The sequence below is a fragment of the Trachypithecus francoisi genome, unplaced genomic scaffold, assembly GCF_009764315.1.
Source record: "Trachypithecus francoisi isolate TF-2019V2 unplaced genomic scaffold, Tfra_2.0 Lachesis_group0, whole genome shotgun sequence".
Lineage (NCBI taxonomy): Eukaryota > Metazoa > Chordata > Mammalia > Primates > Cercopithecidae > Trachypithecus > Trachypithecus francoisi.
The window spans coordinates 89,491,121-89,517,749 of record NW_022681453.1 but is presented as its reverse complement, the minus strand read 5'-3'; the positions used below and the strand labels follow the sequence as shown (position 1 = coordinate 89,517,749).

Genomic DNA, 26,629 nt, shown 5'->3' with positions numbered 1-26,629 from the left:
ATTATGTAGGATTTTCCATTCTTGAAGCTGGCAGGAGACCTCAGGACACAAAATCAGGAGAGTGAAAATGAAAACAGTAAGCAGGGGGAAGAGTAACATCGATCCAGTGTTCAGGTGCTCTCTCAGCCATCACACTACCAAGATGGTACTTCAACATTTAGAAAAGGGGTAGGCAGGATGAAAATGGTGCCATTTGGCAAGGATTTGTCAAGACTACTTTGTGCACAGTTACGAACTAAGTGCAAAGAGAATTCCCAAAGATAAAGTTTTGATTCTATTCCCCCAGACACTTAAGTGAGCTGTTACATGGCATGTCTTTCCCCAAAGCAGCTTCTAGAATTTATCACCAAGAATTAGTTTTTCAAAATAAAATGCATTACAGATTCTTTTGTATTTCAACAAATGTCTATGGCTAAATATTGTTTGAGATTTATTTGGCATTTTAGACGTGAGGATACTACTTTTCACTGTGTATAAGTATACACTGAATTGAGTCTGTGTTTTTTCATACACAAAATTATGTAAAGGTCTATGGGTAAGGAATGAATCTTTTAGATATAACGCTTTAAATATGGTAAACAACAAATAAATGTTTGTTGTAGCAATATTATTATTCAAGTCCCCCAAAACAGCATGGAAAGATAAAGCTAAAAAAGTGATTGTAAGCTGATGATTTTGCTGACCTAAAGGTTTATATATATATTACTTGTGGATTTTACTTCCTTCAGCAGTAAAAGACAGCCTACATTCTGTAGTCACTCCCACAAGGGCAACCTGCTGCTATTACCTGGCAGAAATGTCTTCAGTTCTCTGAATTTCAAAGCCAAAGCCCTTTGCAGTTAATACAAAGAAGGCTCCCCAGCGTGGCCAGTTTTTCTGGGGGAAAGGGAGCAAGAAGAGTTCCAGCCTTTGAACTAGTGTTTGCATGTGGCAAACAGGTGGGAGACACACTGTACTGAAATGGGCAAGCCAACACAATATTTGTTACTTACTTATTAGAAACTATCTTTACCTTGCCTTTCTTCAGACAAAGAGAACTTCAGAGATTTTTCCTTGCAATGGGAAGTCTTAAATTGCATACTCAGACTGGGAATTTAGAAAAATGCCTCCACGATCCTGTCATTCAGCTCAAGCTAAGCCTAAGACCTTTAACATAGATATAAGTAGAATCTTAAAAGCATCCTGAAAATGAGTAAAAGTTATCATTGATCTCAATAACATTGAGCCAGGGGACAATCGGTCAGCCTAGTTTTCAAAACAGGTTTAGAACAGTGTAAAAACAAAAACCTTACAAATTCTTCAAGATGATACTGCAGTGAAGCAAAGTGTCATGGAACGTGTGCTCAAGATCCCATCTGTTATTACCACCGCTCCTCCTCCACCACCACCACCGTTTTCTTTTTCTTAATTTAAATAATAGCTAACACTTATAAAGTGCTTACTATATTAGACACTGTTGTAAGCACTTTACTTGTATTAATTCCCTTAATCTCCTCAAAAACCTCATAAGACAGGTAATGTTATCATCAGCAGCAATTTATCAAAAAGAAACCAAGGCACAGACAGGTTAAGTAACTTGCTTAATATTACACAGCTAATAAATGATGGAATCAGGATTTAATTCAGGCAGTTTAGCTCAAACTTTCTGCTCTTGCTAACTTCGTTGTTGCAAACTCTAGTCAGCCAACTGGACTCATTCATGCCTCTCGCTACTTCCTCTAGGCACTGGGCATTTAGACGTGAGGATACTACTTTTCACTGTGTATAAAAAGAAGTATACACTGAATTGAGTGTATACAACCCCTCACTCCCCATCTAATTCACTCCCTTCATTTTACAGTTTAGTAAAAGGAGGCCCTGAAAGGTTTACAAGGATATCATGACAGAGAAGTTTACAGAGAAGACTCCAAGTCTCCCATATCCAGCTCAGTGCTCTACTCACACTCTAAGTCCTAAGAAATAACATTTGTGATCCATGTTTATCAATGAAATTCCATATGTTCCAGTAAGTTCTGGTGCCTTGTAATGAGTTTTGCTCATAAAAAGAAAAGTCCTTTACACTCTCAGCGTCCTTAACTAATATATCCTGAAGACCTGGCATCTGTTACATAATACACTGCCCTTTCCTTTCTCCACTTCCATTTTTCTTTGAAAAATGTTCAGTGGATTAACTGTGAAAACCTTATGATTTTTCCTCCCAGACACCACATCCATCTCTCTATCCCTCAAAATAAATTCCACCCCTTAAATAAATGGAACTTCCAATACCAAGATAGCTGTGGTTTGGTTGCTCTCCAAGCTTTGCCTTTGTTCAAAGGGCAGGATGTTACCACGCAGGCTAATTATCTAGATGGAGCTGTGGTTGAAAAGTGGTGGATTTTAGAGACTGCCCTCTCTGTGGATGATGATTTATCACAATTGAGTATTTTAGGCTTAGCCCCAGTTTAGAACTAAATTTTTTTTAATTTAAATTCATTGTTGGGAGCAGTCCTGTGGAATGATTTCTGCTACTCTTGAACCATGCAACAAGGAAAGAATAAATCCACATTTTCACTGACCAAGAAATTGTCAAGATTTTTTAGCTCTTTTATAATTCAGAAATTGTGGACTAAATTATTGCAACTTTAGTAGGACTTCCATTCTGACGGAATGGTGTCTTTGTGTGTGGTGGTGGGTGAGGGGGTAGGAGGAACCAATTTTAGAAAACATTGAATAATTATTTTTATTTTCCAAGTGCTATTGATATGATTTAATGTTCTCCCCATGTAAGATAGAAATCTTATGGCTTAACTTTTTAATATCAAGTCATTCAGGGTTATATGATTCAAAATAACCTTAGCTAAATAAAACTTCAACAATTGGACCCCCAAGAAATGTACTATAAAATTTATATTTTATATAACATATTATAGTTGTTTGCTCTAAATAAATATTTTTACGATGTCCAGTTTAATGGATTACATTAGATGAAATTTCCCCACACATCTCTCCCTTGCAAAAGGCCTGAAAACACTTATTTTATATTGTGTTGGTTACACAAACTGTACTAATGCAGAGAAAGCAGAAAGCTGTACATGTAAATAACAGCGTTCCGCAGTCCTTCTAGAGCCATACCAAGAAGGAACTCACCTTGCCGTGTATCGCCAGGTCCAAGGAATGGCAAGGACCTTATTCTTGCAGAGCCCTCACAATCCCCTACTTTACTGTAGAGCTGCCTCTGGATGTTAGATCTTCCATTTTTCTTACAAAATTTTTGTTGCTCCTAAAGCATGATTATGTCACACTCCTTAACTACCTATTTCCCCTTTCCAACCTGCATACTTTGTATTTGTCATTCTTATGACTGGAAGCCTACCTCAATATTTGCTGAATGACTGCAGGAATTTTTGAGCACACACACTGTAGGAAGTTTGTATCTTTCATAGCCACTTTTTAAAGGTTTCTCAGTAAGCTCCACATTTGTATTCAACCTTTGAATGTGGTAAGAAAAAAAAAAGTCATGTATTATTATTATTATTGTCCCTAAATTGTGTTTCTTATTTTCCCCTTTGGTTTCTGGACAAGTATAGCTTATTTGACCAGAGGAATATTTACGGGGGATAGGGGGTGTACAAACTCTCCATCCTTATTCCATAGCCAACTGTAAGAAGGGAGAGTGCAATATTGAAAAGTAACTGTAAGTATGAGATTGATCTAACTTTCTGACATACAAAGGCTTGAGTGCCTAAGTTGGAGATGGAGTCTTGCTCTGTCGCCCAGGCTGGAGTGCAGTGGTGCCATCTCCGCTCATTGCAACCTCCACCTGCTGGGTTCAAGCAATTCTCCTGCCTCAGCCTCCGAGTAGCTGGGATTATAGGCATGCGCCACCATGCCTGGCTAATTTTTGTATTTTTAGTAGAGATGGGGTTTTGCCATGTTGGTCTGGCTGGTCTCGAACTCCTGACCTCAGGTGATCGGCCCGCCTCGGTCTCCCAAAGTGCTAGGATTACAGGCATGAGACACTGTGCCCAGCCCCTAAAATTATTTATTTGTGAAGTGTGGATATGTTCTTCACATTCACAGTTACAAGAAAACTTTAGAAGTAGAAGGGACCTCAAAGTCATATAGCCAATGTTCTCATTCTGCAAATGAGGGAATTGATGCCCAGACAGGATAGGTGACTTACTTGGGTCAGAACTAAAACTTAGGTATTTTCTGCTCTGAAAACAATGATGCTTTCATATTATGGAAAGAAAAAAATATATATTCTACTTTAGAATTTCTTTTTTAGGGGTTCTCTCAAGTCTTTAATAAACTGTTTAGCAGCCAACACTATTCCAGTTAGAGAAACAAAAAAATCAATTGCAAACTTCAAATATGTGAGCTATTATTTTAAGAAAAATATTCTCCAGATGTTTCCCAACTCCTTTGAGAGTGGAAAAAAGGCAATGAGCTTACAGTTCAGCAGAAGAGATTCAGATTAGATATTAGGAAATCTAATGTGAAATCCTACAATTGGTTACTAGGGAATATTGTAAAATCTCCTCTGGAGAACCTTTGGAATGTGGTGGTTGGCCATTCATTTCAGAGGCATTATGTGTGTGGCTCATTTCTAGAGCTGGGGGCACAACCTAATTGACTTCTCAAGTTTTGTTGGTCCCATGAGGTAATTATCTGACTATAGCTAGTACATGGGGGTAATTGGCTGCTCTCAATTACAGAATTCAGGATTTGTTAGTGAAGCATATAATTTAGGCTGTTTTACATTTATAGCCATCCTGGTAGATGTAAATGAGCAGAATGACCAAAACCAGTGAATGTGTATTTGATGGTCTTGACCACTGCCTCCATGTGATTGATTGACCAGAATCTGACAGGCTTATTTATTTGGGCTCTCTATTGGTCCATTTTCACACTGCTATAAAGAACTACCTGAGACTGAGTAATAAAGAAAGGGGGTTTAATTGACTCACAGTTCCGCATGACTGGGGAGGCCTCAAGAAACTTATAATCACGATGGAAGGAGAAGGAGAAGCAAGAACTTTCTTCACAAGGTAGCAGAAGAGAGAGAGAGCGTGCTCGCAAGGTATGGGGGTTGGGGGGAACTGCCAAACACTTTTAAACCATCAGATCTCATGAGAACTCACCATCACGAGAATGGCACAGGGTAAACCACTCCCATGATCCAATCACCTCCCACTAGGTCCCTCCCTTGACATGTGGGGATTATAATTTGAGATGAGATTTGGGTGGGGCCACAGAGCCAAACCCTATCAGGCTCCATCTCAGCATATTTACCTTGCCAGTGGCTTTGTGACTTAATTAATATTTTAAGCTTGTATTCCTAGTCAGAAAAGCAAAGAGTAAGGAAGCCTGTCTAAGAGCTTGTCTTATGTAACAGAAGAATTCCTTATTTCACGCAAAAAGAGGGCCTTGATATTTGGAGGACAAGATGGAGAAAACTGACAGTACAGTTAGATGGATCTGTACCTTGTAAAACAAAGCTGGAACTTTGTCAGCTAATATATTGGATGGCAGCTTCTACAAGTAATCAAATAACAGTTTTCAATTTTTGACTCGGAATGTAACAGGAATAACTGTATACGGTCTTGAATTTCAGTAAAATAATCAATCCTATAAATACAGGATGGGGACATTATCAATTAGAAACTGATATGTCAAAAAAGACCTAAGAAATGGATATGGGATTAATGATATAATGTATTTGAAGTACAGTTATGTGTCATTTAACAACGGGAATATGTTCTGAGAGATGCACCATTAACTGATTTTGTCATTGTACAAACATCATGGAGTGTACTTACACAAACCTAGATGGTACCACTTGCTACATATCTAGGCTATGTGGCATAGCCTATTAATCCTAGGCTACAAACCTATATAGCATGTTACTGTACTGAATACTGTAGGCAACTGTAACACAATGGTAAGCATTTGTATATCTAAATATATCTAAACATAGAAAAGATAATGCATTGCACCACAGACAGTATGATAGCTAAGACCTCACTAGGCGACAGGAATTTTTCAGCTCCATTATATTCTTATGGGACCACTGGCATAAATAGGGTCCTTTGCTGACTTAAGTGTCGTTATGCACCTCATGACTATATAGTACCTGGGACTTTTTTCCAGTAAATAAAAAAACAATGTTGAGATAATGCTGAGTTACTTACCTGAGGGTGATTGATCAATATAGTTAAAGAGTTGTTAATATTTCTAATACTAATCAATTTTGCAACAAAGGTACGTATCCTTTATCAGATGACCCTAAGGTGGGCTTATTTGAAAATGATCTTAGCACGACAATAAAAGGACATGTGCCCATCTTTTATCTTATGGCCAAATTTTGGGATTCATTTTCTCAACATGCCCTCCTTTCCTCCACCACTAATAGTAAGCTACATGTGCACCTCCATATATGAATCAAAAAAGGTAAGTCTCTCTAAAAGTTGCTTAGACAATTTAAAAAGCAACAAAACTGTACAAGATAATGAGCTGCTTTTTAAATGTTCCCATCATTATTAATATCCAAGTTAAAAATAGGACTTTCTATCAACAACCTCTGTAGGCAGAATTTTAATTGGGGAGTGAAGCTAAATTCGATATTTTTGAAAGCCCCCCTATCAACACACTAAGAATCTGGACTGTGAGGATCCATCAGTAAATATGAAGAAGTCAAATTCTTCTTGTCCTCAGAAAGCTTACAATCATGTTTAGTCTAATGGACAAAAAACAACAAGAAAAAAAACGTAAGCCTGGTTACAGTCACATCTGACTTTGTATTTAACTTTAGGAGAATAATGATGATGGAGGTGGGGAAGCCTTCACAGAAGAGGCAGGAATAGAGTTGGTCTGGAGGAAAGAAGGTGTGATAGGCTGAGTTGTGTCCCCCAGAATGCATATGTTGAACCCCAAGTACCTCAGAATGTAAGCATATTTGAAAATAGGGCCTTTAAGAGGAAATTAAGTTAAAATGAGGTCAATAGGATGACCGGTGTGGCTGGTAAATAAGAAGAGGCAAGTAGGACACAGACATATGGAGAAAAGACTGTGAAGACGCAAGGAGGTCTTATGTTCGTCTTATGTGTAAACTGTAACCAGTTTCCATGGAGCTTTGGTGGAGGACAATTCCTTTCCTGGGAGGCCAGGCTGCAGGAGATTCCTCTTGAATACATTAACTCCTGTCTCTAAGTGGTGATGTGGTAGACACAAATTAATCATGCCATGATGGCCACCCTCTCTTCCCAGAAACTGTGAGAGAGGCTTTGTGATGAGGCTAGGCTTCTCTAGGGTTCCTGTTACCTTGTACCTCCATGTTATTCTCTACCCATTCCCAGCAAGGGTAATCCACCTACACCTCCCAGACTGTCCCAGGCCCAATACTCCTAAATTTCCTGAGTCCCAGTTCCTTGGGCCCTGTTCTCCATTATAGATCAATCATCTGTCATACAAATCTTTGGACTGTGGGTAAGTCACTTAGCTTCTGTAGGCTTCTGGCTTTTCTGCTGCAAGATAGTCATAAAATCTGGCTATTGAGGAAAAGAGCCCTCCAAAAGAGGCATTACCGTCTAGTGGACTATTTTCATTTATTCCTTATTTTGTTTGCTTACAATTCTGGAACTTTAACAGAAATTTCAGGCACACAGCAGACCTATGGAGGAGGTATTTTGAGTTTTAATGCCACCCTACTTATATAAGTCTATAAGCCAAGGAGAGAGGCTCCAGCAGAATCCAACTCTGCCAATATTTTGACCTTGAACTTCAATGTCTGTAGAACTGTGAGAAAATTAATTTCTATTGAGCCACCCAGTCTGAGATACTTTGTTATGACAACCATAGAAAACTAATGGTAGGACTGAAATCTACAGAGAAAGAAAAGGAAAATAATTATCTTCCAGGAAAAAAGAATATGGTAAATAAAGAATTCAAAATGAGGTCAGGCATGGATGAAGAACATACTTTTGAAATGAGTCTGTATTATGAAAGGTACCTTCAACTAACATTGTAGTAAATAGGACCCTCCTTTTTTCCCCATACATTGTCTTAAGAGAGATAAATTTCTCAACCTTCACATCTGTATCCAAAATTTACTTCCTCAGATGTCGTTCCCTACTATTCTTTCCAAAACATCGGAGTGCTTCCACTCCGTCATTCTTGATCCCTTTACCCTGCTGCTATACACTGAATGTTTATGTCCCCAAATTCATATGTTAAAATATGACCCCCACAAAGTGATGATATTAGGAGGTGGGGCCTATGGGAGATGATTAGATCATGAGTGCAAAGTCCTCAAGAATAGAATTTGTGCTTCTATAAAAGAGACTCCAGAGAGCTCCCTTGCCCCTTTTATCACGTAAGGACACAGCAAAACGGTGTCATCTATGAACCAGAAAGTGGGTTCTCACTAGACACCCAATCTGCTGGCACCTTGATCTTGAACTTCCCAGACTCATGAACACTAAGAAATTGCTGTTCTTTATAAGCCTATAGTATTTTTGCTATAGCAGCCCTAATAACTAAGACACCCACAACTGCTTTTTCACAGCACTCAAATCTGAAATTATAAAATTTATTTTTAATGTTTATCACCTATCTGTCCACACTAGAATGTGAGTTCAATAAGATAAGACCTCCACTCTCTAATTCACCACTGTATCTCCAATACTCAGAACATTTCCTAACAATTTGTAAGTGTTCAATAGATATATCTAATGAATGAATTGCCCTGAGAAGTACAATCAAGAGAGAATTTTCTTTGAGTGGCATGGAAAAACCAGGAAGGCAATTCTGGTGAACACTGGAAGAGGATTCTGCCTGACCTTCCCTTCCTTTAGGGTGGCAAATCTGAGGCTCTTGAGAGACTACAAATCTTGTACAAGTAGGAGGCACAGAAGACCAGCCCAGGAGCTGATAAGAGAGGCTTGTACACACCACACACAACAGAGACACACATAGGCTGGGCGCAGTGGCTCACACCTGTAATCCCAGCATTTTGGGAGGCCGAGGCAGGTGGATCACGAGGTCAGGAGATGGAGACCATCCTGGCTAACACGGTGAAACCCCGTCTCTACTAAAAATACAAAAAATTAGCCAGGCGTGGTGGTGGGCGCCTGTAGTCCCAGCTATGGGATGCTGAGGCAGGAGAATGGCATGAACCTGTGAGGCAGAGCTGCAGTGAGCGGAGATCGCTCCACTGCACTCCAGCCTGGGCGACAGAGTGAGACTCTGTCTCAAAAAAACAAAATCAAAAACAACAAACAGAGACACACACACATACACAAAGACATGCTGTGTTAGCCTATGTGAAAGGGAAAGTTGGATTCAAGGCAAGGACCAACAGATTAAATGTTTAAACATTCTTCTGTATTGAGTAAGCCAAAGTATCATGAGGATAAATGTACAAATAGAATGCTGAGGAGCATCCAAAATAATATATCTATCACATTATTCTGTTAATATATATATCATATTATTCTGTTATATACATTACAGGTCATATGAGGAATCTGAAACTCTCTGAAGCCCTGACCAAATGTAGGAAGCCATTTAGCGCTGTTCAAGATGTCTAGGATTGGTAATTCTTGACACATGAATGAATGACTGCCTTGGTGCCTTGGTTCAGCTGTTCTTTTCCTAAATCATTTTTAACAAGTACATTTAATGGCCATTACTGTTTTATTCATGTTAGGTTATCATTATTGCAGTTAACCTCACATTTACTTTGCTAGTATCCTTCTCTGAAAATGTTTGACATTTTAGTTGGTTTTGATTTGTCTTTCTGATCACACTCCATTAATAATAACTTAAATGTGAATAGTCCTTTTCAGCTTACAAAGAATTCATATTATCATTTGTACCTCTGAACAGCTCTGAGGGATAGACAGAGATTATAATTTCTATTTTATAGGTAAGAAAACTGAGGCTTAGTGAAGATAAGGGACTTGTCCAAGGTCATAGGCATGAAGAATGGCAGAGTCAAAACTTAAATACAAGTCTTTTGACTTATTTGACAGTGCTTTTGTCACATGACATGACACCCATCACTAAGCCAGCTTGGCTGGCAAAGATTCAATGTTTACATATGTTTAGATATGCTTATGTTCAAGAACACAAACACACACACACCCAGCTGTCAAACAAATAGAAATCAAAGAAAATATTAAGGAGAACTCACAATATTATTGTGCTCCACATTCCCAGAAAGAGAGGCATGAAAACCCACTATCACAATTTCTTCCCAGCAAAATTTCGCAGGTTCCTTCTTTCTCGCCAGGTGTTTGTATAAAGTTACCCAAATTTGATGTTCTTTTTAGTGATTTGGGAGAACCATCACACCACTTTGACCGCCAAAAATATCCTCAGGGACAGGAGAAAAATTAGTAGGAATAAGTAAAGTGGTAAATTCTAACCAGGGCCCTTACATAAATATTCAAGTTAAAACTGAACAAAGTTTATTTAGATAAAGAGCCAGAGAAATGGCAGATGGCAGACCTAAGGAGCTGGTTTACAGGAGAGAAAGGTCAAGCCTACGAGAGGAAATAATTCAACTGGTATTCTTCCAGGCATTTCATCTCCTTCCAGTTTTCCAGTATTTCATTAGATTGTCCTGGTTTAAAGATTGTTAAGTATAATCCAACACATCCACTGAATTGATGGAAGGGTGAAGGGCCAAACATGCTAGCTTATTATTAAAGACTTTACTACAAGTCTGGGGCTCAATAACCAAATTCATTCATCCCCAAAAGTAGAATTAAGCACCAGCTTATACATTACCAGATATTACCACACATTTCTGGTATGGACTAACACTTTCAGATCTCTAGTAACTGTCTTGCAGACATTGAATGTTAAAGCTAAACAAGACTTAAGAGAACCTCCAAGTCTTATTTTAATAAATGAAGAACTTAAAGAATCTGTTTAGATACACATAACTAGATAAGAAATAAGTACTGATCTTTGAATGAAAAAAGCAAAAAATAGAAGTGTGTATAGTATACTGCAACTTATGTTTGAAAAGGATGTATATTATACGTGCATATCCACAGACTATCTGAAAAATATGAGGAAAAATTGTTGCTTCAAATATAAGGGATTTTAGATACTGGAGAACAGAAGTAGGAGGAAAATTTACTTTTTGCTAGATATCCTTTGCCTCTCAATAACAGTTTGCACATCTGTCAACCCTACTAAGAGTACAAGCTCCTTGATGGTAAGGCCCACTGGCCATATTATATTCATCTTAGTATTCCCAAATGGGCCTAGCAACTGTTTTTTCATTTTTCCAGAGGAAAAATGATTAGTTAGTATATTTAGAAAAATTGTAAAGCATTGAACTTTGTGATAGGGATTCATTTTAAGTATTTTCTTAGGTGCTTTTTATTAACCAATCTTTTTGTAGCCTGTTTACACTCTTGGCATTACCCTTGAATAGGATATTGCAAAATCAACGCACATTTTCTAAGAAGTGGAAAACTATGACCCAGAATTAAGTAAGACAAAAGCAAAGAAAACAACTCCTGTGAGAATGGAAATTGAATATAGACAGAAGTTTTTTCAAAGTTTTCCAGAAGATACTTACATTAAACATCGTGAGAAACTTGCCACTTCTCTCTCTCTCTCTCCAGCATTATGATGACATGGCCCTTAAGATTCAAATTTTCATTAAGTCCCTTAATAAAGTGTGAGCATGTAATGGGTGTATGCCCAGTGTTAGTACTACAGGGGACAGGGCTGGGCAGGCAGAATATTGAACAGACCTACGTGTGTAACACACTTGCCCTCTAGTGTGCGTTTGCCAACAATGCACTTATCTGGCTGTCTGGTTTTAGGCCTAGGGCGTTTCCAAACAGAGGTCTTTTCAAGCTGGTTTTTATAAACAGATAAGCCCCATTTATATTAATTCTGTTTACTGCCAATTTGTAAAGAGTGCTATTAATGGGCTTAGAAACAGCATATTCTTATCAATAGTTAAACATCTCCCTCGTATTTATACAACTAATTTGCTTCATAAACTCCTTTCTTTCATAAAAGAACAAAAATAGACTTTAACGGTCCAATTAACCAATTTCTAAACTAATGAATTCATAGTATTTAAATACAAGAAATAAAGGTACATAATTATGACAGTGATTTTTAAAATATTTCATACTGTCATATGAAGAAGCATTTTTCTCTTCAATTCAGAAGACTTCTGCAGTCTTTGTTGTAGTTTGCTCTTTACATTTACATTTGTTTGTGACTACATCAAAGCAGCCCTCATCTGGCAGATGAAAAATCTCTACTGTAACATAAAGCCTATAAATTATTAACTGTTTTCATTTAGAATATAATTTTGGCACTTACTAACAAAGCCTAACTTGTCACCAGTTTTGCCTCCTTTTATCAGAATGTATTCTGTTAGGATTAGATTTCATGCAAATGTAGACTGCCCAAACTAACAGTGGCTTAAAGAAGACAGAACTTCACTTCTCTCTTGGGTAAACAAAGTCCAGATTTAAGGATTGGTATGGCATCTTGTATTCAACCAGGACTGAGGTTTCTTCTAGCTTGTTTTGTCATCCTCTGTGCACTGCATTCACCTCATGGTCCAAGATGTGTGGTTTTAAAGGGACCTAAAAAATATGTTTTTAAATATGTTTTAAAATATTCCCTAAAAAAGGGATTGCATTGGGGAGTTATACATGATATAAACGTCATGCACATGTACCCTAGAACTTAAAGTATAATAAAAAAAATAAATAAATAAAATAAAATAAAACATAGACATTTAAAAAAAAAAAATACTTTGTGACAAAGGTCAAGTAGCTCTTTATAGTTTTTCTTTTTCTTGGGAGTAACATTCTATTTTAAAAATGTGCTTGAGAATAAAGGTTAAGAATCACTAAAAAAAAAAAAAAAAAAAAAAAAAAAAAAAAAAAAAATATGTTTCCAGCAACATATCAGCAATCCAGCCAGAAGGAAGGAGGAAAGGGAAGACATGCCCACTCCTTTTTAGGATTCTTCCTGGAAGGTACACCCATGACAACTACACACAATTCGCCAGAATGGCTGAAATGGCCCTGCCTGGATGAAATGTCTTCATTCTGGGCTGCTCTGCTCCCAGGTGAAGATGGGAAAACAGGGGAAGAAGGGCAGAATCGATATGGGGAACACCCAGTAGTCTCTCCCATAGTCTGTGTTCCCACCAACTGCCTTTATTTGACAGATTCCACTCTTCTCTATTTTTCATTTGTTTGTTTTCTATAGAAAGGTAGCATTTTCCTTTTCATTTGCCTTCTATCATGAAGTTCTGATGTTAAAGACTGTTTCCCTTTTATTCCCCGCTTCTATCCCTAAATAAACTCAAGTCACCTGGCCTTGCAGAGTTTCACCAAGTTGGTGCATTGGTTCCTCCCACAGGTGATGGCTGTGCTGCCTGGCCCTCTGCAGCTGCTGGGAGTGCTGCTTACCATTTCCCTGAGCTCCATCAGGCTCATTCAGGCTGGTGCCTACTATGGGATCAAGCCGCTGCCACCTCAAATTCCTCCTCAGATGCCACCACAAATTCCACAATACCAGCCCCTGGGTCAGCAAGTACCTCACATGCCTTTGGCCAAAGATGGCCTTGCCATGGGCAAGGAGATGCCCCACTTGCAGTATGGCAAAGAGTATCCGCACCTACCCCAATATATGAAGGAAATTCAACCGGCGCCAAGAATGGGCAAGGAAGCAGTACCCAAGAAAGGCAAAGGTAATATCATACTCCCAGGCTGTTATAAAGCAACAGCTTTCCCAACCTCTAAATTATGGGATCAGAGGGGGAAGATCTATTTGAGAAACTTTAGTTTTAGAATTTGTTATTGGCATTTTTAAAATGCCTACTGTGTTCTAAACCATATTCTTGAAAAGTTCAAACCTTAAAGATACAGATAAGATTACCATTTATGTTTTGCTTTATTATTTTAACTAGCATCAGATTATATAAAATATGTTAAATCACAAATAGTCTATCCTCTTATTATTTATTTATTCAAACATTCAGCAACTATCTATAGGGACCACCTATTTGTGTCAGGCTCTGGGTCAGATGCTGGGAGCTAAAGCAGTGAAAACAAAGAAAGGTGACTTCTGAACTTAGTCTTCTGAACTAAGAGAACAGTGTTGTAAGGACCTGCTGTGTTAAAAGAAAAGTCACATGAAAGCATTTTGCGAACAAAGTATTAGATAAGTGCAAGTGTTTTTAATACTACTCTAATTACATATGTCAATCAATAGATCAACAGAAGGAAACTAAGAGTACAGACTGCATCTAGGGATGACACCTGAAAATCTCTCCTGTTGCTTTCTTGGCATATTTATTTAGCACCTACAAAATGCCCCTCAGTGTGATAGACACTTGACAATAAATTCATTTGGTTTGTCTGGAGTTCTCAGAAACCTAGCATTTGCTGCATCAGAGGAGCAATTACCTTTGAGTAAGTGGAGCCAGTCCCGCTAGTCCCTACAATGGCAGGAAGCTCCACCTCTGGAGAACTACTGGATTTGGAACTTAGAGGCCTAGATGCCTGGATGCCAGAAATGAGAGAGACCTAGTCATTTGACCTTTCTGAGCCTATTTTTCTTCATTTGTAAAATAAGATTGTTGAGAGAATCAGTGACATACATGCTAAGTAAAGTGCTGAGTAAATGCTAAAGCACCATAGGAAACTGCAGTTGCTACAACTGCTCATTCAACAAATCCTCAGTAAGAACAGAATGTGTTCCAGGCACTGTGCTAGACACCAGGGATTCCTGATTCATCTCTCCTACTCTTCCCCAAATAACTCAATACAGTAACTACACAATTCACTGGTTAGAAATAGCATGCCTGAATAGTACTATAATCATATCTATTCACATAAAGAAAGTATTACTGACTTTATTCTCTTTAGGAGCTCGTACTATACTTAGAAGATTATCTCAGACATTTCTTTCCCTTCCTTTATTGAATGGCTTGCCTGGCCTTTGGCACTTCTTGTACTTACTCTGATGGGTACTCATATTTTAAAAGAATATGAATTCTCTGTTTGTATTTTATTCCCGGACAGTAAGTCAGTGAAAAGTACAATGGTCAGGATTAAGGTGCAACTAGTGACATAAGCATTATGCCAAGAAGATATTGGGACCATACATTTCATTTCTCCATGTTCTCCATTAGTCCCAGCAGCATGGGAGATCCAGAGTTGTGTTTATCTGAAAGGCACAGCATGTTCATTATAACAGCGTGTGCTGTGTATTTCAATAACAATTTGAGAAACGGTGACACCTTTCACATTTAATCTTGTAGTGTGGCTGTCTTATTCTTATTCTTGTGTGTAGACAGGCAAGCAGAGATGCTAATGGCTTAAGGGACCCAGTCACGATCTTATGCCAAGACCAGAAAGATAAGCAGAGCTTCTTGCTCCTAAACCAAGCTCTCGACTTCATCCATACTGTTTATCATTCTAAAATATCTTACTCAGCTCTCCTACTTAAAAGCCAGATTTGCATATGAGAAAGTATTTGTTAAATTAATGAACTAATATTTGAGGCTTAGGAAATCCCACAGCACATTGAAGAAATTAAGCAAATCTACTGATTCTAAAGGTAAGATGTTATTGAACCACACACAAAATAAAATAACTCTATTCTTTCCTTTTATATTCCACATCATACTGTATTTAAGCATAAGAGGAAATATTTTGGCCATAAATTATTATATTTAAAAACTTTGCCAGGCACAGAAAGAAAAATCCTGCATATTCTCACTTAAATGTGGAATCTAAAACAATCGAACTCATAGAAACCCAGAGGAGAACGGTGGTTACCAGAGGCCTTGGGATGGGGTAGGAGGGAGAGAATGGAGAGATGATGATGAAAGGTTTAAAGCCTCAGTTAGGCAGGAGAAATAAGTTGTTTTTTGGATATCTATTGCATAGCATAGTGAGTATAGTTAATAATAATGTATTACACACTTCAAAATCACTGAAAGAGTAAATTTTAAATTTCTCACCAGATAAAAATAAGTATTTGAAGTGATAGATATATTTAGCTTGATTTAATTACTCCACATTGTATTCATGACTCATAGTATCACTTTGTACCCCATAAATAAAATACAACTATAATTTGGATAATGACTCCAATATTGTTTAAAATACACACACACACACACCCAGAACAAATGAGATGAAAATATATATACATGTTAAGTGGTTATCTCTGAGTAGTGGGCTTATAGGCAAATTTGATTTTTCTTTATACATCTTTGAATCTTCCAAATTCACTATAATAAACACACCATAGTATCTCCAAGTTTTATACTTGGAAAAATGTTTCTTCATTACTTTTTAGCTTCTTTACTTAACCAGTGCTGATACAAGCAGCTTCACATATCAGTTATCAAAAAATACCTCAAATACATAAAAGAAATTGTCAGCTTGATTTTTCTTTCTTATTTATTTTTTTCTTTTTGGAGATGGAGTTTCGCTCTTTCATCCAGGCTGGAGTGCAGTGGTGCAATCTCGGCTCACTGCAACCTCTGCCTCCTGGGTTCAAGTGATTCACCTGTCTCAGCCTCCCAAGTAGGTGGGACTACAGGCACGTGTCACCACACCCAGCTAATTTTTGTATTTTTAGTAGAGATGGGGTTTTGCCATGTTGGCCAAGCTGGTCTCAAACTCCTGACTTCAGGTGATGCACCTGCCTGGGCCTCCCAAAGCTGTAGGATTATAGGCATGAGCCACCATACTCAGACTGATTTTTAAGTTCTAGAAGATGAGCATATTATTCCCAGTCTTTCCTCTTGATAAGTATTAGGCAAATGTGTCAGAAATAAATAATGGTTGTCAGTACTTCATTGATGTGAGAGACAATCTACTAATCAATCTCTCTCTCTCTCCTCCCATACCCCTTCTCTCTCTTCTCTTCCCAGTAGAAATACCATTAGCCAGTTTACGAGGGGAACAAGGTCCCCGTGGAGAGCCTGGCCCAAGAGGACCACCTGGGCCCCCTGGTTTGCCAGGTCATGGGATACCTGGAATTAAAGGAAAACCAGGGCCACAGGGATATCCAGGAGTTGGAAAGCCAGGTATGCCTGGAATGCCAGGGAAGCCAGGAGCCATGGGCATGCCTGGGGCAAAAGGAGAAATTGGACAGAAAGGGGAAATTGGGCCTATGGGGATCCCAGGACCACAAGGACCTCCAGGGCCTCACGGACTTCCTGGCATTGGGAAGCCAGGTGGGCCAGGGTTACCAGGGCAACCAGGACCAAAGGGTGATCGAGGACTCAAAGGACTACCAGGACCTCAAGGCCTTCGGGGTCCTAAAGGAGACAAGGGCTTCGGGATGCCAGGTGCACCAGGCGTAAAGGGCCCTCCAGGGATGCATGGCCCTCCCGGCCCTGTTGGACTGCCAGGAGTGGGCAAACCAGGAGTGACAGGCTTCCCTGGACCCCAGGGCCCCCTGGGAAAGCCAGGGGCTCCAGGAGAACCTGGGCCACAAGGCCCTATTGGGGTACCAGGGGTTCAAGGACCTCCTGGGATACCCGGAGTTGGAAAGCCAGGCCAGGATGGGATCCCAGGCCAGCCAGGATTTCCAGGTGGCAAAGGGGAGCAAGGACTGCCAGGGTTACCAGGACCCCCAGGCCTTCCAGGGATTGGGAAACCAGGCTTCCCAGGACCCAAAGGTGACCGGGGCATAGGAGGTGTTCCTGGGGCTCTTGGACCAAGAGGGGAGAAAGGACCAATAGGTGCCCCAGGAATAGGGGGTCCTCCAGGCGAGCCAGGCCTGCCTGGAATCCCAGGTCCTATGGGCCCTCCAGGTGCTATTGGTTTTCCTGGACCCAAAGGAGAAGGTGGGATTGTAGGGCCACAGGGGCCACCAGGTCCCAAGGGTGAGCCAGGGCTTCAAGGCTTCCCAGGAAAGCCAGGTTTCCTTGGTGAAGTAGGGCCTCCTGGCATGAGGGGTTTGCCAGGTCCCATAGGGCCCAAGGGGGAAGCTGGGCTCAAAGGTGTGCCAGGACTCCCTGGTGTTCCAGGGCTTCTCGGACCTAAGGGAGAGCCAGGAATCCCAGGGGAGCAGGGTTTACAGGGCCCCCCAGGTATCCCAGGGATTGGGGGCCCTAGTGGCCCCATTGGACCACCTGGGATTCCAGGCCCCAAAGGGGAGCCCGGCCTCCCAGGGCCCCCTGGGTTCCCTGGTGTAGGGAAACCCGGAGTGGCAGGACTTCATGGCCCCCCAGGGAAGCCTGGTGCTCTTGGTCCTCAAGGCCAGCCTGGCCTTCCAGGACCCCCAGGCCCTCCAGGACCCCCAGGACCCCCAGCCTTGATGCCCCCTACACCACCACCCCAGGGAGAGTATCTGCCAGATATGGGGCTGGGAATTGATGGTGTGAAACCCCCCCATGCCTACGGGGCTAAGAAAGGCAAGAATGGAGGGCCAGCCTACGAGATGCCTGCATTTACCGCCGAGCTAACCGCACCTTTCCCACCGGTGGGGGCCCCAGTGAAGTTTGACAAACTGCTCTATAACGGCAGACAGAACTACAACCCGCAGACGGGCATTTTCACCTGTGAGGTCCCTGGTGTCTACTACTTTGCATACCACGTTCACTGCAAGGGGGGCAACGTGTGGGTTGCTCTATTCAAGAACAACGAGCCCATGATGTACACGTATGACGAGTACAAAAAGGGCTTCCTGGACCAGGCGTCTGGGAGTGCAGTGCTGCTGCTCAGGCCCGGAGACCGGGTGTTCCTCCAGATGCCCTCAGAACAGGCTGCAGGACTGTATGCCGGGCAGTATGTCCACTCCTCCTTTTCAGGATATTTATTGTATCCCATGTAAAAAAAAAGAAAAGAAAAGAAAGAGATTTTATAGAAGAAAAGAAAATCATGCACCAAAAAATCCAAATGAAAAACGTTAATTGCTTCAAAACATTTATATAGTTGGAAAGTTATGTTTAAGTGAAAATTTGGACCATCGTGTACAAATAAAAACTAAGATGCATATTTAATACTCCACACAGCAGCCTGTAATTGAGAATGATGGGATAGATTTATGTATCAAGTACTGACACTTGGTTGTACCCACTGGAATCATATTAGCTGTTATATGTTATATGCTTCCACAATAACCTGCTTATTCAGATCAGTCAAAATATATCAGTATGAAAGATCATAGCTAATGAAAGGCACTCACTCATATTGTTTACTTTAAAATATTTATAAATATGCCTTAAAGAAATATCAATGATAACAATTACATACCGTATTTACTTGCTTAATTTCCTCTGTATTTGTGTAGATACCTTGACATGGAATGTATGGTGGGGAGACCTGTAGTGTTACTGCCCCAGTGGGAGGGGGCCCTGGGGACCCTGGTAATGCTTTAGTCAAAGGGATATCTCTCTCATATCAGAGGCTGTGTCTTTTAGTAACAGGAGTCCTCATCAGAATTGTGTGTCTATTGTCTCTAAAAGAATGGGTGAACCAATCGGCCGTTATGAATTTACTCAGTGCCTTCTCTGTACCTAGCACTGGGTAAGACACTTTCGTGGAGCATTAGACAGTAACCCTCAAGCAGCTAGAGAACCAGACGGGAGACATGAGCAGTAATTAACTCACCAGAGTTTCTATTTCATTTTTTTTTTTCTGTGACTTTTTTTTCTATTTTCTTTCCTCCATGTAATTTTCACTATGGCCTAACTAATATAAACACCTGGAAATTACAAGGAAAAAAACTCTTCCTCCAATTGAACTTTCCAAATTTGTGGAATATTTATTTGTAATAGCAGTTATCAGTTATGCTTATATAGCATTAAAAATTCTCCTTCTTGGCCGGGCGCGGTGGCTCAAGCCTGTAATCCCAGCACTTTGGGAGGCCGAGACGGGCGGATCACGAGGTCAGGAGATCGAGACCATCCTGGCTAACACGGTGAAACCCCGTCTCTACTAAAAATACAAAAAACTAGCCGGGCGAGGTGGCGGGTGCCTGTAGTCCCAGCTACTCGGGAGGCTGAGGCAGGAGAATGGCGTAAACCCAGGAGGCGGAGCTTGCAGTGAGCTGAGATCCGGCCACTGCACTCCAGTCCGGGCGACAGAGCGAGACTCCGCCTCAAAAAAAAAAAAAAAATTCTCCTTCTTTGACCACACACACAACCACAGTTTGGTTCTAATCATGGAGATATCAGTAATTTTTAGTAACTGTGAATTTTGAAGACATATCTCTGTTTAGTATGTATGCAAATTAATGTATAATCTGAGGTTCCAAAGTCATTTTTTTTTTTTTTTTTTTTTGAGATTCAGTCTCACTCTGTCACCCAGGCTGGAGTGTAGTAGCACGATCTTGGCTTACTGCAACCTCCACCTCCTGGGTTCAAGCAATTGTCCTGTCTCAGCCTCCCGAGTACTGGGACTACAGTCTTGCGCCACCATGCCTGGCTAATTTTTGCATATTTAGTAAAGGGGTTTTCTCCATGTTGGCCAGGCTGGTCTCGAACTCCTGGCCTCAAGTGATTCACCTGCCTCAGCCTTCCAAAGTGCTGGGATTGCAGGCGTGAGCCACCGCACCCAGCCAAAGTCAATTTTCAAAATCCAAGCCATACTTTATTGGTGAGGGGGGAGTTTCAGAATTACACAGAAAAATTAATGTTTGAAAAAAATAATTCTGAAATTTCGAATTTAAAAACAGATGTGCTGCTTCTGGGTACAGGAAGTAAAACTATAGGAAAAGAACTGTTTCTTTAGAAGCGGACTGTAGAAGGGCAATGTAGAATGTCAAAGGGCAACAAGAGCCCGTGTTTTTAATGTCATCCTGTATTTGGCACAAATCAAAGGCCAATATAAGTCTAAAAAGGAGAAACAAATATTTTTCCAGGTTTTTGCTTGGGCACATACTAACTACTTTGGGCATCCTAATCTGATCTCAAAACACCGAAAACCCATTTTGAGCTTGCTATTAGCCTGCTGCTGACTCTATTAGTCACCTGAAGCAATAATGTGGGGTTATGGTGGTGGAATCTTGTATCTTTTTGTCAAAAATAAAACCGTGAGTTAAGGGGATAGATATAGATGGAAAAATACACAAATAAATACGGTATGAAAACACATAGAAATGTGTCTTTGTCAAATCTGAATCATTATTACCATCACAAAAATCCTTCTCTTGGCCAACATCTCATTTCCCTATACAGTATACAAGCACCATTTCTTCTCAATTTTTAAGAAGAGAAATTAGTCCATTACCACAGGGGTTCTTAGTCACTACTAATTATACAACAATCTTTTCCCAACAAAAAGATGACCTCCACAACCTTTGTTTTCAAAGCAGACAGCATTTATGTGGCCAAATATCCTTTGGGTTGTTCTTGAGGATACTGGTTTTGGGCTGATGACTATGGGGGAAACATGGATCCACTGGGCTCCTTCTGCTAAACAGCCACATTGAAATGGTTTTAAATCAAGTCAGATGAGGTGATTTGTAAAACTGTATTTATCTGTACATGTATGGGCTTTTAATTCCCACCAAGCAAGAGAGAAATTATCTTTTTAGTTAAAACCAAATTTCACTTTTCAAAATATCTTCCAACTTATTTATTGGTTGTTACTCAATTGCCTATATATGTGTGTGTGTGTGTGTGTGTGTGTGTGTGTGTGTATGCGTGTGCATGTGTGTGTATGTGTATTATCAGACATAGGTTTCTAACTTTTAGACACTAGAGGAGCAACATCTACGCCAAATACTGTGCATTCTACAATGGTGCTAATCTCAGACCTAAATGATACTCCATTTAATTTAAAAAAGAGTTTTAAATAATTATCTATGTGCCTGTATTTCCCTTTTGAGTGCTGCACAACATGTTAACATATTAGTATAAAAGCAGATGAAACAACCACATGTTCTAAAGTCTAGGGATTGTGCTATAATCCCTATTTAGTTCAAAATTAACCAGAATTCTTCCATGTGAAATGGACCAAACTCGTATTATTGTTATGTAAATACAGAGTTTTAATGCAGTATGACATCCCACAGGGGAGAAGAATGTCTGTAGTGGGTGACTGGTATCAAATATTTTACAGAATACAATGAACGGTGAACAGACTGGTAACTTGTTTGAGTTTCCATGACAGATTTGAGACTTGTCAATAGCAAATCATTTCTGTATTTAAATTTTTGTACTGATTTCAAAACCATCATTAAATATCTTTAAAAGTGTGTTTCTCATCTTGTTCATATCATTCAGTTGACGCTGAACCTCACAAGCATTTTTAAATTCCTACTCTTATGAATTAGCTGCTGAAATAGAGACCTAAAATAAGCATAGCTTACACGGAACAATTTATTCCTCTTTGACATAAGAGCTCCTAGGATAAGCAGTCTAGGACTCACATGGTAGTTCCAATCAGGGCCCCAGGCTCCTTCCATCTTATTGCTCTTCTACCTCAAGGCTGTTGCCCTCATCTCCATGGTCCAGGATACTAACCATCAGTCACATTCTATCCCCAGGGAGGATGAACAAAGCAGGAAGGACAGGACATGCTTTTTGCTTTAAAGAATTCAACCTAGTAGCTGCTTGGATCACTCTCTCCCACATCCCTTGGCTCCAAATGTAGTCACATGACCACAAGAGGCTGTAAGGAAGTGTGGGAAATTGAATAGTCTATGTAACCATATGCCCAGCTAAAATTCAGGGGTTCTATTTTTAGTAGTATGGGAGAAGAGAGAATCCATATTAGGGAATAATTAGCTGCTGCATCTGCCACTTCCATTACAAAAGAAAAAAATGGCCATGGAGTTCTCTTTTCCTACAAGAGACCAATCTTCAAATACTCCATTCTATTTCACTCTGCCACAAAAAAAAAAGCCAAATATTTTGAGGGGAGATAGTGGTGAGTGGAGGTAAAGGGAAGAAGCAGACCTGTTTGAAGAGTCTAAGGGTCTTAGTAAGACCCCGAGAAGAATTATTTTGTGATGACTTACCAATCCCAGAATGATAATAACTTACCATGTCTAAAATATTACAAAGGGATTATTCAAATCATTCAATAAGCAAGTATGTACCACCAGTCTATGGCTGGTTAACTTACTTGTTTAAACCATCAGGCTACAACTTCCATTCCCATACAGCCCAGTTAGTTTGGTTTTATTTCACAGCCAAATACACTTCCCTTACAGTCATCTTATTGGCATAGAGTGTTGTCACAAAAGTGAATGGAAGAACATATAGAGGAAATGGAGGCAGGGAAGAGGAAATGGAGGCAGGGAAGAATAAATGGTTAGAATTCGTAATGCTGAACAGCAGGGCAAATCTATCATCACTGTTACTAAATAAAGGAAATCAAAATATATGTCTTACAATAGGTGTATAGTACCCCTTTATATTAAAACAGAACACAAATAAAGTAGCCCCTACTTGGTGCCTGATACTACTAAGCAATGTGAGGCATACAAAAGGACAGAAAACATAACTCTTCTCCTTAAAAAATTATCTTCTGGGCCAGGTGTGGTGGCTCACACCTGTAATCCCAGCACTTTAGGAGGCTGAAGCGGGCGGATCACGAAGTCAAGAGATCGAGACCATCCTGGCCAACCTGGTGAAACCCTGTCTCTACTAAAAATACAAAAATTAGCTGGGGGTGGTGGCGCATGCCTGTAGTCCCAGTTACTCAGGAGGCTGAGGCAGGAGAATCGCTTGAACCCAGGAGGCAGAGGTTGCAGTAAGCCGAGATCAATCCACTGCACTCCAGCCTGGCACCAGAGCAAGACTGTGTTAAAAAAACAAAAACAAAAACAAAATATATATATATCTTGCTTGGAGGATATCAAGATGTTTGTTAAACAGAAAATTGATTTCCAAGAGCAGAGCCTGCACAGAGCAGGGTGTTGTGTTGTTGACTGGATTCGTACGTGCTAGAGAAATTCAGAAAGAGAAAGACAGTTCCATGCTGCCCTCTTCCTGGGAATACCTTCTCTGACCTGTCTGCTGGGTAAACTCCTCACCCTTCAGGGTCATTTTCTCCCCCACATCACCAACACCACATCACAATCTGCCTCACCCATGCCTCTGTCCCTTCACTTTTTCTGCTTTGTAACTGAACCACTTGTCATCTTCCCTATTATAGTATAAGCTTCTGTGAGCAGGCTAGTTCTTTCATTTTTTCATCCACAGCCCATCATCGAGTAGTGGTCTAATACCAGGATGAGGAAAGAATGAATCCCTGAAGAATGCTGTGGGGTGAGGGGTGGGGGCAGGGAGTCCTAAACTGGATGTGAGTTTAGACCAAATGGCAGGAAATTCTCTTCTAGCTCAGGTATTCAAGATTATGTAGAAGCTAACTGTGGGATAAAAATTTCAGATTGTTGGAGAGGTGATTTTTAAAGATATGTAGAATTTGGAGGGAGGGATCATGAAAGTATCCCAAGAGAAACAGCTTCTCCTCCTCTAATCGAGAGGAGAAAACTAAGTGTGTATGTGTATGTGTCTTGAGTGGCAGGTGGAAAGGAAGTTGAGCTCAGGGAAATGGTCTGACTAGATCACAGCATCTACCTGAGGACTAGTAAAGGAAATTAATTTAATAAATAAAGGAAGGTCAGTCAAGTGACACAGCGCTTCACATACAGGGAAGAGACATTTCTATTTTTAATATGCAATAAGACACAGTAGGTCCTTAAGTGGGAAAATGGTATACAAATAGGTATTTTGGAAAAATTATTTTGACGACGCTATGAAGCTGACACTGAAGAAGGCAGGTTACACGTATTAAAACCAATTATGAGACCAGACCATCTTCTATGCAGAAATGAAATATTGGGTGATGGTGAAGGACCCTAAATAGACCTTGCAAGTGAGGAGGTAGAAGAAGGTAGGTTCAGGTGTCAGGGTTTAAGGGCTGCATGACAATGAGGTTGTTTCAGGGCCTCAGAACTGGGATGATGAAGAATGAAAAAACTGAAGAGCTAGCTGAAAGACTGAATTGAACTTGGGGACAATACTAGATGGCCTTATAAGACAGAAGGAAGCTTGGCCCCAAAAGAAGGAAACTTGGCCCCAAATGGCAGTTTCCTCCCATTAACAAACTTGGAAAACACAGATGGTGCCATCAACAGAAATGATAAAGCCATTAGTAGAACCCATGCCAGGCAGGATACAGGGGAAGACATCCAGTTTGTTTAAAGACTTGTTGAATCTGACCTGATGGTGGGTTTTTTAGTTTGCTAGGGTCACCATTAATGAAGTGCCGCACACTGGGTAGGCTTAAATAACATACTTTATCACAGTCCTGGGGCTAGATGTTCAAGATCAAGGTGTCAGCAGGGTTGGTTTCTTCTGAGGCCTCTCTCTTTGGCTCATAGATGGCCATCATTTACCTATGTCTTCACTTAATCTTCCCCCTATCTGTGTCCTAATCTCTGCTTTTTATAAAGACATCAGTCATACTGGATTAGGGTTTACCTTTGTGACCTCCTCTTAACTTAATTACTTAAAGGCGCTATTTCCATATATGTCACCTTCTGAGGTCCTGAGGTCCTGCAGATTAGGACTTCAACATACGCATTCTGGGGGACACAATTCAGTCGGTAACAGTGGAAGATGCCTGGGCTCCAAAGATGTGTTTTTGGCAGGAAGATGAAAGATAGAAGAACTGTGAGCCTGGGGAGAGGTCTCGTGGCCTCTTGTAATAAGTGGGAGAAAAAAGACTAACCTGTAATTAGTAACACCATTTGCAGAACAAAATAAATTGCTTTACAATTTCCTCCTTTATGTACTGCAAGAAGTTAGTTTAACATATCATTTTATCAAAGATACAGCAAAGATAAACATATGGAATTACAAAGCATTCCAAACATACAGAGCCAACATAGAGTTGAAACCAATCATGTCTTACTATATTTTGGGAGTTTCTCTCCTTAATGGTTCTTGTGACCATTAAAATGCAAATGTTCATGCTCACTCCATATCCTGAATAACAAAAATATCTCTGAAGTAGCCTTAGGATTATCTTTTAACAGAGAGTTGCACAGAATTTTGGATATTTTCTTTCATTTTACAGAACCAACACTTGTGTCTAGACAAATTTTATTCCAAACAACTTATTCTTTATGAGTCAAAATCATCTAATAATGTGTCTTATTATTAGAAAAAAAATTTTTTTGCTAATTTCTAAGGATACATGTAATGGAATTTAAATCAAAGTGGGACATATCATCTCACTTTTATAAGTTATTCAGAAGCTTCTTGTGTGTGTTACTGAAACACTGGACCATCTAATCAAATTTTCCTTAGACACATCCAGAACCTTTCCAGAAACTTTTTTCTTTGCTATCTTACTGTAAGTAAAAACAGACTTGTATTAGAATCAAAGACACTTCTAAATTAAAGTTTATAAATCTTGAGGACATCTACATTTCACATGCCTTATTAAAACCATCACAACCTAAAAATTAATTTTGTCATAAGCACAGCCAAGTCAGTTCTCATCTGACAAGTGAGTGGCTGGCAGCAATTTTCACATCTGCTCTTCATTCGTGGGATGAGAGACACAGGGGAAAAGCTGATGTAACACTGATGACGCTCCACTTGCGTACTACTAATAGTCATCTTTCCTCAGCAAAGATGATGCTGTCCTTGCTA

General features: G+C 40.0%; 1 protein-coding gene across 6 annotated transcripts in view; it reads left to right on the top strand.

Moving 5' to 3' along the window:
- Positions 1 to 26,629, top strand: part of LOC117083604 (collagen alpha-1(VIII) chain) — a 554,637-nt gene that overhangs the window by 130,842 nt on the left and 397,166 nt on the right. For 3 of the 6 annotated variants that reach the window (XM_033211487.1, XM_033211488.1, XM_033211490.1), the window contains 2 exons: positions 13,402 to 13,732; positions 16,934 to 19,260. The exons of 1 other annotated variant lie outside the window; for it this stretch is intronic. In XM_033211487.1, coding sequence (XP_033067378.1) covers positions 13,402 to 13,732; positions 16,934 to 18,843 — 2,241 coding nt within the window. In that variant the 3' untranslated portion in view covers positions 18,844 to 19,260. Of the gene's footprint in view, positions 1 to 13,401; positions 13,733 to 16,933; positions 19,261 to 26,629 lie in introns of those variants that run through there. 2 more of the 6 variants (XM_033211491.1, XM_033211489.1) reach the window with 1 other exon arrangement.